The sequence below is a fragment of the Staurois parvus genome, unplaced genomic scaffold (assembly GCF_062004578.1).
Source record: "Staurois parvus isolate SC_StPar_1 unplaced genomic scaffold, SC_StPar_1.0 ptg000155l, whole genome shotgun sequence".
Classification (NCBI taxonomy): Eukaryota; Metazoa; Chordata; class Amphibia; order Anura; family Ranidae; genus Staurois; species Staurois parvus.
Genome location: NW_028317951.1, coordinates 16486334 through 16499239, shown reverse-complemented (window position 1 = coordinate 16499239; position 12906 = coordinate 16486334). Strand labels below are relative to the sequence as shown.

At 38.6% G+C, this 12906-nt stretch overlaps 1 protein-coding gene across 5 annotated transcripts in view; it reads left to right on the top strand.

The window, feature by feature from the left end:
* Window positions 1–12906, top strand: part of PLD1 (phospholipase D1) — a 247731-nt gene that overhangs the window by 166956 nt on the left and 67869 nt on the right. For all 5 annotated transcript variants that reach the window (XM_089675518.1, XM_089675516.1, XM_089675517.1 and 2 more), the window contains 3 exons: window positions 8429–8510; window positions 8823–8933; window positions 11819–12022. In XM_089675518.1, coding sequence (XP_089531644.1) covers window positions 8429–8510; window positions 8823–8933; window positions 11819–12022 — 397 coding nt within the window. The remainder of the gene's footprint in view (window positions 1–8428; window positions 8511–8822; window positions 8934–11818; window positions 12023–12906) is intronic.

Genomic DNA, 12906 nt, shown 5'->3' with positions numbered 1-12906 from the left:
CCAGAAGCATGACATAAGATGGCAGCCCTTGGCAACTGTCCAGTCTGACTCTAGTAAATGTAGACTCCGTGTGTGCCAGGGTCTTCAGTGAGTCATATGACCCGAGGTGAACTTTTAGAATTCTCTTTACATCATGTCCTCTATTGAAAACTGCAGCTAAATTTAAAAATGATCTATCAGTTGTAGTTGGAATGGATTTAGTAAAAGGTTTAATGTAGACTTGAAGTGAGACATTTGAACACTGTCCTATATTATCGTCCCACCTTCATCACTGCTTTCTGCTGATGAATTAGGTGATTGCTGTGCTGAAAGATTGTAGTGTCTTCTTGAAGCAGGGGTTGCAGAAAAACTATTCAGGGAAAGTCGGGAAAGACTTGTCACCTTATTTCCTCTGCAGCTGCAGCTAATTTTACAAGCTTGTCAGAAGCATTTCATTGCCAGTTACAACATACTGTCATGCAACCTGATCTCTTGGCACTGCCTTGGAAACCTGGATATTAGAAAGGAGCAAAGCTTAAAGCTGAAGTCCAGGAATAGGCAAATATTGTCTTAATACAAGAGACATGTGTATTTTTACTTGAATCTTGATGTGCTTTGTGTATTTTTTCCAGAACTGTTCAGTGTAAAATTCCTTTTGGAATTCAATGTTATGCTGGATGCACCCAGTGGGCCGAACAAAAAAAAATGAGAAGTCATCGTACTAGCAATGTTAGTGTGGTGATCTCACCCCCATGAGCTATTGTGTTCTGACGGGGACGCCCCCCTGCCAAAACGCCCTGATCAGCACTCACAACCATTGACTGCCAGTGATGGTTGGATGCTGGTTTTCCAACATTCTCATTTGACAGAAGCCCGTCCCCGCCTGTATTTTTCTGCAGGCAGCTTGCAGTCGGTGAGCCTTTTGAGTCTCTCCCACAGCTCTGCTCTCTGTATTGCACAGTGATGATGTCACACTACTTTTACAGTGACTGCCTATAATTCCCTACAAAAGTGTTTCTCAGCCACTAGGCTGCAGTTTGCTTTCTTGACAGCTGACAGAGTGGTCTTGAGTGCTTACGAGTTGGTGAGTTTCTTTTTCTGTTAGCCTGAACTAAATGTTCGCCCACTTCTCTTGTACCATGGCTTGACAGTTGTCAGGGTGGTCTTGAGTGTGTACAGGACTAGCAGATCATTTTTCTGTCCACTTGCACTAAATTGTCTTCCAGCCCCCCCTGCCCTTCCCCCACGGTTGGAAGGACTCTCCCTAAGTGCTAATGCCTTTATAGGGCTGCATTTGTCTGGCCAGGGGCTGGAAGGTGTAAATTGCTTTCAACTATGTGCCCCCTTGAAGTGGTGTCCCAGGGGTGCCAGAAAAACACTTTGGGATCTCACGGAGTTTCACTGGCACTTGGTCATGTACATTTTTTCCTTTTCTTGCACATGCCTTTTAGGATGGGCCTTATGGCTAGTTCCAGGGAGATTTGTATACTGGCCTAAAAGCCTGGCTTGAGTTGTGCACTTGTTGTGTACTTTATAATTATTTATCACGGGCACTAGCACTGCTTGTGTGTTGTTTTTTTTTTTTTTTTTTTTTTTGCACAGGGTCTGTTTTGATGCCGAGGAGAGGATCTGTGGCCTTTGGGCCTTTTTCCTCTTCCCAGTTTGGGTGTCTCTGTTCTGGAGAGCCCTCACCAAGTATGTGGACGGCTGACTTTGTTCCTAAGGAATGGGGTCCACCTGGCTTTGTCCTAGATAGAGCCTTGTGCCTCAGGGAGTTCAGGGGTGGAGGCCCTTCCTCTTGGAAGGATGGACTATTTACTCTACCCTTGTACAATTTATTGTGTGCTGTGATTTCACGGTTCTCTTTTTTTTTACAGGGTTTCACAAGCTCTGTTAAAAAGAAAATTTATTATATATCCCAATGGTGGATGACCTGTCCATAGCAATGACAAGGATTTTTTTTGCAATCTGAAGCTCAAATTACAGTTGTGTTTTTATTTTCACACAGTGAAGATCAGGGAGTACAGAACTTTCAGGAAAAAAGAGTGAAAGAACTACTGTATAAAAGTACAGCTGTCCTTTATAACTGTTGCAAAGTGAAAAACTTGTCTTGCTGGTAGGACCGCTTTAAAATCTGACTTTTTACCATATGCTGCTTCACATTTTTCAGTTAGATGAGTTTTCCAAATCCCCACTTTTTCCCTTGATTATTCTCATGTACCCACACAATGTATCATGCACAGATGGCACACAAAGAAAATACAGCATTTGTCAATGCTGTTTCTTTTGGAAATATTTGAAATATAATTAAACGTTGCCTAGCTTGTCAGGTGGCATTTCGCTTTTTTCTTTGGAAGCTTCATAGTACCAGTTTAGACCCACAGACCTGCAGATCAGTATTCCCTACCATTCAATTAGATGCTTTTATTCTTAACCCATTATGACAAAAAAAGCATCTGAAATAATCCATTATGTCAAATATTTTGCATGCTGCTCCAAGCGATATAAAGCTCCACAATCACATCTCAGGTGCTGGCTTAGCTCGCTTCCAACTAAGGAATCTATTGCATCATAAACAGGAATACCACAAACCAAGATGCAAAATAATCTTCCTTTAATAAAAGAGCCATCAGGAATAAATTCTATTATGGCATGTATCATGCTGGGCACAGCATTTCCCTTTGATGAACAGAGTTCATCTGAAATAGTGCTAACTGACCCAATCAGATTCAAACATTTATCAGTTTATTAGTCTAGTGTCAATCTAAACCCATTGTCACAATTCATTAGATTCTATTTCCTTTGTTTCATATAATATGTAATTTCCTCCATCACAATATAACATCTGTCCCCAAAATGCTCCTGAATAGTATTCCTAGTACCTTTTCTCCAGTATTGCTTTTCTCAGAAAATTGTCTCAAACATCCAGCTAGATGAATGTCTAACAATGTTGAACATATTTTTATGCATTTGTCTACAAAATAATTAGAAGATGTGTATTCGTGGAATCTGTATTCCTAAGTTTGGTGCTTGCAACTTTATTTTACTTTAATTTGTATAGTAATGACATGCACAAACAGATGCAGTCTTCATTTTTTTTCAATCAACATCTAAAAATGCATTGACATTCAGGAAAGGCACTTTCTCTGGAGTTCAACATCAATTACATTTTTAGAGTAAGGTACCTTAGACTTTATGATGGGACTGAGCAGAATTTCCTATAAAGAGCACCTGTCCTTTAAACACACAGAAGTGGTTAGCAAGTGATCTTGAGGATTAAAAAGCACCTTGTAATTATTCAAATTCAGGATTTTAGGAAGTTTAGAACCTCATTCTCAGACTTCCACTGCCATTCAAATCCTTACTGAATTTAGAAATGCTTATTATAATCTTTAGCAAGTTTCTGCATCTGAGTTTGGGTATTTGCAGTTGCCAAATATTTGGAAATGTTACTACAAGGCATACAGTGTTCATGAAAATCATTTTACACCATACCTGCTTATGAACACTACGTATTTTACTGTGTGTGGGGGTGGAATTCCAAAATGGACTCTTTTGCCTGGCACTTAGGCTAAGCATTGTCACCATAAGTTGCAACAAATGGCTACTGAACATTATTTATTGGTCTGAGAATGTGAGAGCAAGTTGATTTTTAAAGAACTATAGCTTTCAGTTCCATAGCCAAACAGGAAGTGAGAGGAAATCCTTGCAAATTAAGGGAATCCCTTGAGGACCCTCAGGTCACCATCACTAATGTCCCCATTGGAAGATTTCCCCTCTTACTTTTCTGTGGATCGCCCAAAATTTGGGATTTTCTTTTCTTTCACTTTCAATGATAAAAAGGGCAAATAGGGTGAATCTTCTTAATGGGGGCACAGGCAGCAATAGATTCTAATCCCTCTCCACTCTATCCTAAACTAAAAAAAACAAAAGTTTTGCCTTTAGTTATACTTTGTTTGCTGGTTAGGTAAAACACTGTATGCCTGCCTATCTAGTTGTCTCTTGTTATAATTGTGATTATGCCATCAGAATGTTGAGGTGACTTACTAGGAAAAAGAGGTTAGCTTATTTACCTTTCTTTTGCTTTTAGTGTAAAAAGCAAACATTTGTTCACCATTGGTCAGAGTACATGTTAAACCGATTCTCAAAGTTTAAAAAAAAAAATTCCTTTCAGAATCCACATATTCTATGGGACACTACACTACAAAATACAGCAACAAATGCAGGCCATTGATTGCAAACAACATTTGTTAATTTGCACACACAGATAAGTATTTTTCCTTACAAATTAATTCAAGACCATGTTGCAAAAATGAATACACCCCAATGAAAGTCCCCAAAATCCCCACCCCAATTTAAGACCACAAAATCCCAAATAACAAGAATTAAACTACAGGTGAGTCTAAATATTCATTAAACAGGTGTCCAGCAGACAGGTGATTATAAAAGGGCGTTACTTAAAGAAAACTCTTCCCATTTTCTGCTGTCAGTAATGGAACCACATGGAAGAGAACAAGGAGTCACAAGACCTGAGAAAGAAAATTATTAATTTACATAAGAAAGGTGAAGACTACAAAAAGATCAGAAAAGCTTTACTTACTTTACTGTAGCAAAAGTGACGCAAAAATTTAACAGAGATGGAACTGCAACCATCTCACAGAGATGTCCAGGCCATGGAAGTTAACAGGAACATCTTCTGATGAGAAGGGTTGAAGAAAATAGTCATGTAAGTTCATTGCAGTTAGCTAAAGAAGTAGAAAGCCAAATGGCATACACTGCAGAGGAATGGCATGCATGGGTGTCGTCCACGAAGGAAGCCTCCCCCTAAAGCCCATGCACAAATAAGCTTGCCTAAAATTTGCCAGGGCCCATGCTGAAAAAGAAGACTACTGGGACTCAGTACACTGGAGTGATGAGACCAAGATAAATGGTTTTGGAACTGATGGCTTCAAAACTGTATGACTTCGCAAAGGTGAGGAGTACAAAGAAAAATGCATAGTGCCTACAGTGAAACATGGTGACAGTGTCCTTCTGTGGGGCTGCATGAGTGCTGCTGGTAACGGGGAGCTGCATATCATTGATGGTATCATTAATTTACAGATGTACTGATATTGAAAGAGAAGATGCTGCCATCACTCCATGCCCTTGGTTACTGTGCACTTTTCCAACATGACAGTGATCCAAAACACACATCTAAGGCCACTGTTGCATTTCTGAAGAAGAACAGGGTGAAAGTGATTCAGTGGCCAAGTGTATCTCATGATCTGAACTCAATGTATCACCTATGGGGAATTTTGAAGAGACAAGTTGAGCATCACTCTCCATCTAGCATCCAGGCTCTAAAAGATGTCATTCTTGAAGAATGGAAAAGGATAGGTGTTCCAATATGTCACCAACTTTTTTATTCCATGCCTAGAAGACTTGGTGCTGTCCTTACAAATCATGGAGGTCATACAAAATACTAGATGTAGTAGGTTTTGTTGGGGGGTGTATTAATTTTTGCATCAACTAATTTGAGTAAAACTGAAGATTTTGTAATCTAAGTTATGATATTAACCTTACTTTCATGTAATGAGCGAAACAAATGTTCTATAAATACTGAGTTATGTAAATATTTTGAAAATTGTGTTCATTGAGATATTGATTAAAATCTTTTCAAAGGGTTGTACTCATTTATGCTGAGCATGCGCAAATATATATATACACACACCGTGGATATAAAATGTCTACACAACCCTGTTAAAATGTCAGGTTTCTGTGATGTAAAACAATGAGACAAAGAATATATAATTTCGGAACTTTTTCCACCTTTTATTGTAACCTATAAACTGTACAACTCAGTTGAACAACAAACTGAAATCTTTTAGATGGAGGGAAGTAAAAATAAACTAAAATACTATGGTTGCATAAGTGTGCACACCCTTAAACTAATACTTTGTTGAAGCATCTTTTGATGTTATTACAGCACTCAGTCTTTTTGGATATGAGTCTATCAGCATGGCACATCTTGACTTGGCAATATTTGCCCACTCTTCCTTGCAAAGACACTCCAAATCTGTCAGATTGCGAGGTCATCTCCTGTGCGCAGCCCTCTTTAGATCATCCCACAAATTTGTGATCAGATTCAGGTCTGGTCTCTGGCTGGGTCATTTCAAAACTTTAATCCTCTTCTGGTGAAGCCATTCCTTGATTTGGATGTATGCTTTGGGTCGTTGTCATGCTGAAAGATGAAGTTCCTCTTCATGTTAAGCTTTCTAGCAGAAGCCTGAAAGTTTTATGCCAATATTGACTAGTATTTGGAACTGTTCATAATTCCCTCTACCTTGAGTACGGCCCCAGTTTCAGCTGAAGAAAAACAGCGCCAAAGCATGATGCTGTCACCACCATGCTTCACTGTGGGTATGGTGTTCTTTTGGTGATGTGCAGTGTTGTTTTTGCACCAAACATATCTTTTGAAATTATGGCCAAAAAGTTCAACACATTTTCCCACATGCTTTTTGGAGCCTTCAGATGTATTTTTGCAAAATTTAGTCGGGCTTGGATGTTTTTCTTCGTAAGAAAAGGCTTCCGTCTTGCCACTCTACCCCATAGCCCAGACATATGAAGAATACGGGAGATTGCTATCACATGTACCACACAGCCAGTACCTGCCAGATATTCCAGCAGCTCCTTTAATGTTGCTGCAGGCCTCTTGGCTGCCTCCCAGACCAATTTTCTTCTCGTCTTTTCATCAATTTTGGAGGGACGTCCAGTTCTTGGTAATGTCCCTGTTGTGCCATACTTTCTCCACTTGATATTGACTGTCTTCATTGTGTTCCATGGTATATCTAATGCATTGGAAATTCTTTTGTACCCTTCTCCTGACTGATACCTTTTAACAATGAGATCCCTCTGATGCTGTGGAAGCTCTCTGCGGACCATGGCTTTTGCTGAAGGGTGCGACTAAGAAAATGTCAGGAAAGACCTACTACAACAGCTGAACTTTGGGGTTAATCAGAGGCACTTTAAATGATGACAGCTGTGTACTGACACCGTTTTAACATGATTTTGAATTCTGAACATAGCTACATCCCCCGTTATAAGAGGGTGTGCACACTTATGCAACCACATCGCAGAAACCTGGCATTTTAGCAGGGAGTGTGTAGACGTTTTATATCCACTGTGTGTGTGTGTGTGTGTGTGTGTGTGTATGTATGTGTGTGTATATATATATATCTCTTAAATATGAACAAAAGTTAGCTTCTGAAATCCGTGTTGTAGATCCACCCTCTCCACTGCTTACATAAAAATATGCAGTGAGAATAAATACCTTTTCTGGGACTGGCTCCATATGGATTTGACAGCTCTCGACATACCTGGCTTTTTTTTTGAGTTACTAAACATTTTACCTGTAAAGATACGATTGAATTGGAGTATCCAGGCTTTTGCAAATCTTTGTTACATTTGTTGCATTTATAGTTTTAAGGGCACCCTTTACACCTCAACTTTTTTTTGTTCGATATGTTTTTGTTATTTTGGTATTAACAAGTTCATTTTCATTGGCTGCTTTTTAAATTCATGTTGGATCAGGGTGGATTTGATTTAAATCACTAGTGAAAAGGCTCGATTTAAATTCATAATTTTTAAAGAGTAGCTGTCATCTCTGTCCCGCAGTGGCTCCTCCTCTGACCTGCTGTTGACTCACCAACAGTCCCATGGGGCGGCTGGTGATGCAGCAGTGACACAAGGTGAGGGACGTAGCGGTAACAGGTGAGTGGATGCCCGCTAACAGGCGCTGCCATGATGGATCTAAAATTACAGGTGCTCTTTGAATGTAAAGAATCCGACTCATTCTTGCTGGTAGTTAGAATCTTTAATATTTGCAAACCAAATGAAGGTTTCCTTTTTAGAATAATAAGCTGTCAACTTAGTAAAACAGCGATATCAGAATCGATTTTAGGTTAATAGGTTAATCACACATAGCTGGAGAGCTGCTCAAATTCTTCTATTTCATGTTTTTTCTCATAGTTACTGTGAAATTGTGTGAATGTAACAATGCAATGCATGTTATCTTAGCTTGCAGAGCTTGAATTCATTGAATGAGTTTATAATAAATGTCAATATTGCAGAATATACAGCCTCATGCTATACAGTATAACTAAGCTCCATTTCATGCTAAATAAACTAAATAATTAATGTATCTTAAATAGAAAACTATTTTTAGATAGTTTTAAAAAACTAAAATCCAACTTTTAGTGTTTTAACAAATCTTATTTTATTTATTTATTTTAATTTATTTTTATCCACCCTGTGTTGGATACCATTAATCCAAAATGCAGAAAGTTGACTGTCTTCACTAAAACATCAGATCTGCTCCTTCCATCTTTTAAAGTATTTGTTCAAATTCTGCTACTTTTTAGAAGATTAGCACATGGTTATATATGAAACCTAGTTTCTACTTTCTTTGAAGGCTGAGTCCAGAAATATTCCTCAAGCGACCAGTGGTGGAAGGAAATCGATGGAGACTAGACTGTGTCCTAAAGAGAAAAGCTGTAAGTTGTCTTTTAGTACATGCTGTACTGTGGGCATTTAATGTCATAACTTCTAATCTGTGTAGTCCTTGAGGTTGCTGTTCATTATTTATTCAGTTTTTTTTTTAATTCATTATTTTGTCTAATGCCTTTGGAAGTGCAAAGGGAGTTAAAATATTGGTTTGTTATTGATTGAAATACCTGGTAAACTTCTACCTTTGAAATAAGCATATTATATGTTCTAATCAATAAAATGTTTAATGCTGTATATACAGTAATAGAAAGTTTAAAGAAAAGTTGTATTGGTATTGCTACTTGTCTGTGTTTTTACAGCAACAAGGAGTCAAGATCTTTATCATGCTGTATAAGGAAGTAGAATTGGCTTTGGGTATAAATAGTGAATACAGTAAGAGGACTCTCATGCGTATACATCCAAACATTAAGGTATGTGGACATAATTTTTTCTTAAATTGTTTTTAATTGTTTTTATGAGTGATTCTTTACTTTCTGCAATAGTGTGTACATTACTGATAGGACTGGAATGTGAGTTCAAGGCAGTGTCTTGATGGAGCCTGAATAGCCAAGTCTTTAAAAGAACCATTTTTCACAAATGGATCTCAAAAAGACTAAAGACCTGTTATTTAATTTGCCCCCCATACTACCCAACTTATCTTTATTGAAATCTATTGTTTATAATTCTAGATATGTAAGTTACCAAAATGTCTCAGGAAAGTCATACCTATAAACAATGAGTGTACACACTTGCCTCTCCTGCCACCCGCTCTGTAGCACTCCATTCATGTGAAATTCTCCCCCAAATTTCGCTAGTAAACCAATACTGCTAGGAGGTCACACTCGTTGGTCACACTAGTTCCTATGGTTGGTAATCTGATACCTTCCCTGCAGGTTACACTGTTTCCTATGGCTGGTTCAACATCACTACTGAGTCCTTTCGATCCACAGGAAGAACTAGTTACCCAGGAGATTGGCATACTCAGAAATATTGGTTTGCCAGTGGGCTTCATATAAGTGTTCTAATGATCAGGGCAACATTCGTAGGAGCGGCGGCAGGAGAGGTTAATATTTACAGTAAAGTAAACTTGTAATGAGCTTCAGTAATTTAAATTAAACATATGATAAAAGGCTTGTGATAAAAGGCTTCAGGGAAAACTGCACATAACAAGAAATTCACAATTCTCCTACATTTTCCCTAACGGTCACTTAATGTAAAGGGCTGTTTCATTGATTCATATGTAGGCTTGGAAGTGGGGGAAAGTAGAACCAAGCTTAACCTTTCCAAAAGAGGTCAAACTTTGTGTGTGACTTCAGCTGCTATAAGTATGCTATTAGTATGTAGATGAATGTGGCCTCAGCAAGCGGCAATCCAGCCACACAACACCCAACATGTTTCACCCCTCTCCCTGGGGCGAAACATGTTGGAGGCGGGGCATGGGTGGAGTGAAGCTAGCTGAAGGATTCCACACTCCTCTACATACTAATGCACTGGGTTGGTGAGCGGTGCCTTTTCTTCTCTTTGATAATGCTCCCACACCACTGAATGAGGCACTGATGCCAACTCTCTTCACTGCAACCAGCAGGGTGGTCTCTGTCTCAGCTTAGAGCGGCACTGCAAGTTTCATTTGACTTTAGTTGCTAGTGTCTCTGGATCTGCCAGTTGTATTGAGATACAGTTTTTACTAAAAATTAAATCTGCTTAACCATTTTCTGTGATGACAGATTTTCATTGATGGGAGCTGTTGTATTTGTTTTTTTTTTTTTTAGAGATGTGAAATGTATCAACTTAAAATATAACTTCAATTTAACTAACAAGATAAATGTCCTCCCTGGTCAGTTTAGTACATTTTAAGGGTTTTAGAAAATGTAATTGCAAAGTATTATCTGCTGTCATTTGTACTAAAGAGCACTCATAGATTTGCATCACTTCCTACAATCCTGCAACCACTTCCTGGGTGATAGGCCCAATGTTGTAATAATAGAGAGAAAGTTGGGAAAGCAGTAAGCCAATTACATGAGCAGGAAATTGCATTTCCAGGAGATTTCTGTACACCAGCTGTTGCATGTTATATTGAGTCTGAAATAGCTTAGTGCACTTCCTAAAATTGAGTGCCAAGTATGACAGTCTTCCTACTATGATCACATAAGTCTCTGTTTTCTAGTAACAAAATCGTTCCATTCCCCCAGCAGCCTTGTAGATGTGAAAGCACTCTTCAAAAGTATCTTACCAAAGATTCTCTCTTTTCGACATCATCTGTACTGTTGCCATGTTTGCAAATAAACCTTTTTTTTCTTAGCTGACTGCAGATGGAAATAGCGGTGAAATCTTTTAAAACAACAAGTTACAAAATAGCTTTTGTAGCCATCAAATTTGTTATATAAAAAGGCAATCTGTGTAGCTTAGGGTGTGGTTGCCATCATCCCTATTTCCATACAGAGAGAATGTTTGCCTTACATTTTGTGGGATTTTTAAGGCAACCCTGAAGTATATACAGAGGAACCAATTAAAAAGATCAACATTTTATTTAAACACACTTCTTTAATTTGACACATTGATGTATATCAGGTAGGCAGCACATACTGACCAATGTAAACAGCAACAATTTTTGACAAAACATTCACTACACAGATTTGTGTTTTTTTACAATATGTATTCAGTGGTATCCCTCAAGAGCTAATTTCCATCTTGCAACCTCAAGTTTGACTGCAGATATATTCAGCCTGGGATCAAACGTGTTTTGAATATATTAATACAGATTCATCCTCAGAGAAAGGATGCCACTCTATAACAATAATTATTTTTCAATAATCAATTAATGGTACATATCTTTACAATTCAATAGCAATAAATTAGCCATATGGGATACATGACTTACATAGCCACCAAAAATAGGCAAAAGAAAATGCTTCGATACCTTAGTCCAGTAACCAAGGAATATGTAGACTCAAGAACAGAATGAGAGGTGTGAAAGTTGCCTAAGCACCATATTCTTACAATCTTTGGTGTCAGGAAGCCTCCAAGGGTCCTCAATTTACATGGCTGAAGGTGTGAATTGTTGTCAAAATGTGAGGTGCACATTTTGGACAGAGGATAATTGGTTTGCAAGGTGTTAAAGATATCAACATGGAGAAATCATCACTGAACAGGAGTGGGGACCTTGGACACCATTTGTCTTCCACATATAATGCCTTATTTATGTTTTGACATTGACAATTAAACAATTCAATGTTTTATGTGGTTTTCCCATTGCCATACCTATTTCAAAAGGTCAATAAACTTGAACTTCTCACATTAAGTTTCTGTTTTTGTACAGGTGATGAGACATCCAGATCACATGTCATCTTCTGTCTACTTGTGGGCACACCATGAAAAAATAGTTGTAATTGACCAGTCTGTGGCTTTTGTGGGAGGAATTGACCTGGCATATGGCCGATGGGATGATGATGAGCACAGACTCACAGATGTGGGCAGTGTCAAGAGAATTATAGGGGCACAGTCAACTAATGCCATAAATTTGGTTAGTATTCTAGACAGCACTCAATACTGTCAGTACAGTAGGTCTATGATACCTTTTCAGGTTATGGGGCTGTTTTCTTAAATAATTTAACGCTTGAGATGTTATGTTAACATTCAGTCTTAAATGAAAAAAATGATTTTGTCGATACACGACCACACGACCTGAGCTGCAAAGCTGATTTTGTGCTCAGTAACTTCAATCATTTACAATCAGGGAAGTCACAGTAGTTTTATGACTACCTTTTGATCACAAAGATTTTTGGAAATTGATTACAGCAATGCTTGTATTTTACCACCACATGTGCTTATTTGACTTGAACCCTCTGCCTAACTTGGTGGTCACAGAATTATATTTGCCAGCAAATGGCAGTCTGACTGGTAGCTTGATTTTCTGACAGACTTTTGCCAGGAATATCAGCAGTGGTCCTGGATACCATCTGGCTGCAACATCAATCACCTTAAGTTTTGAGTTCAGCTTTGTACACACAGGAGTACTATTGTGCATGCCCGTGTGAGGACTGTGTTTGCCCACACAGGGATACACAGGTGTTCAAAGCATCCCTGAGCAGGCCGTCCATTCATTTCATTTGGGACGCAGTGGCTGCATGGGCACAACACTGCCCCCAATTTGCACACTGCATTCAGGGCTGCACACTCATATGGCTGTAAAATTGGGAGCAGCAGCTGTGTCTGTGCAGCTGCTATGTCCCAGTTGAAATGAATGCCACTGCTAGGGCATACACTATAGTTACACCGTTATGAACGAGGCTTTGAGTCATCAAAAATCTTTAAATATATGACATTGCATACTGGTTGTGCTTTTGGTTTGATGACTGGTCTGGTTTAAGTAAAATAGTCCTTTCTGTGAAGTGAGTAAACCTTCTG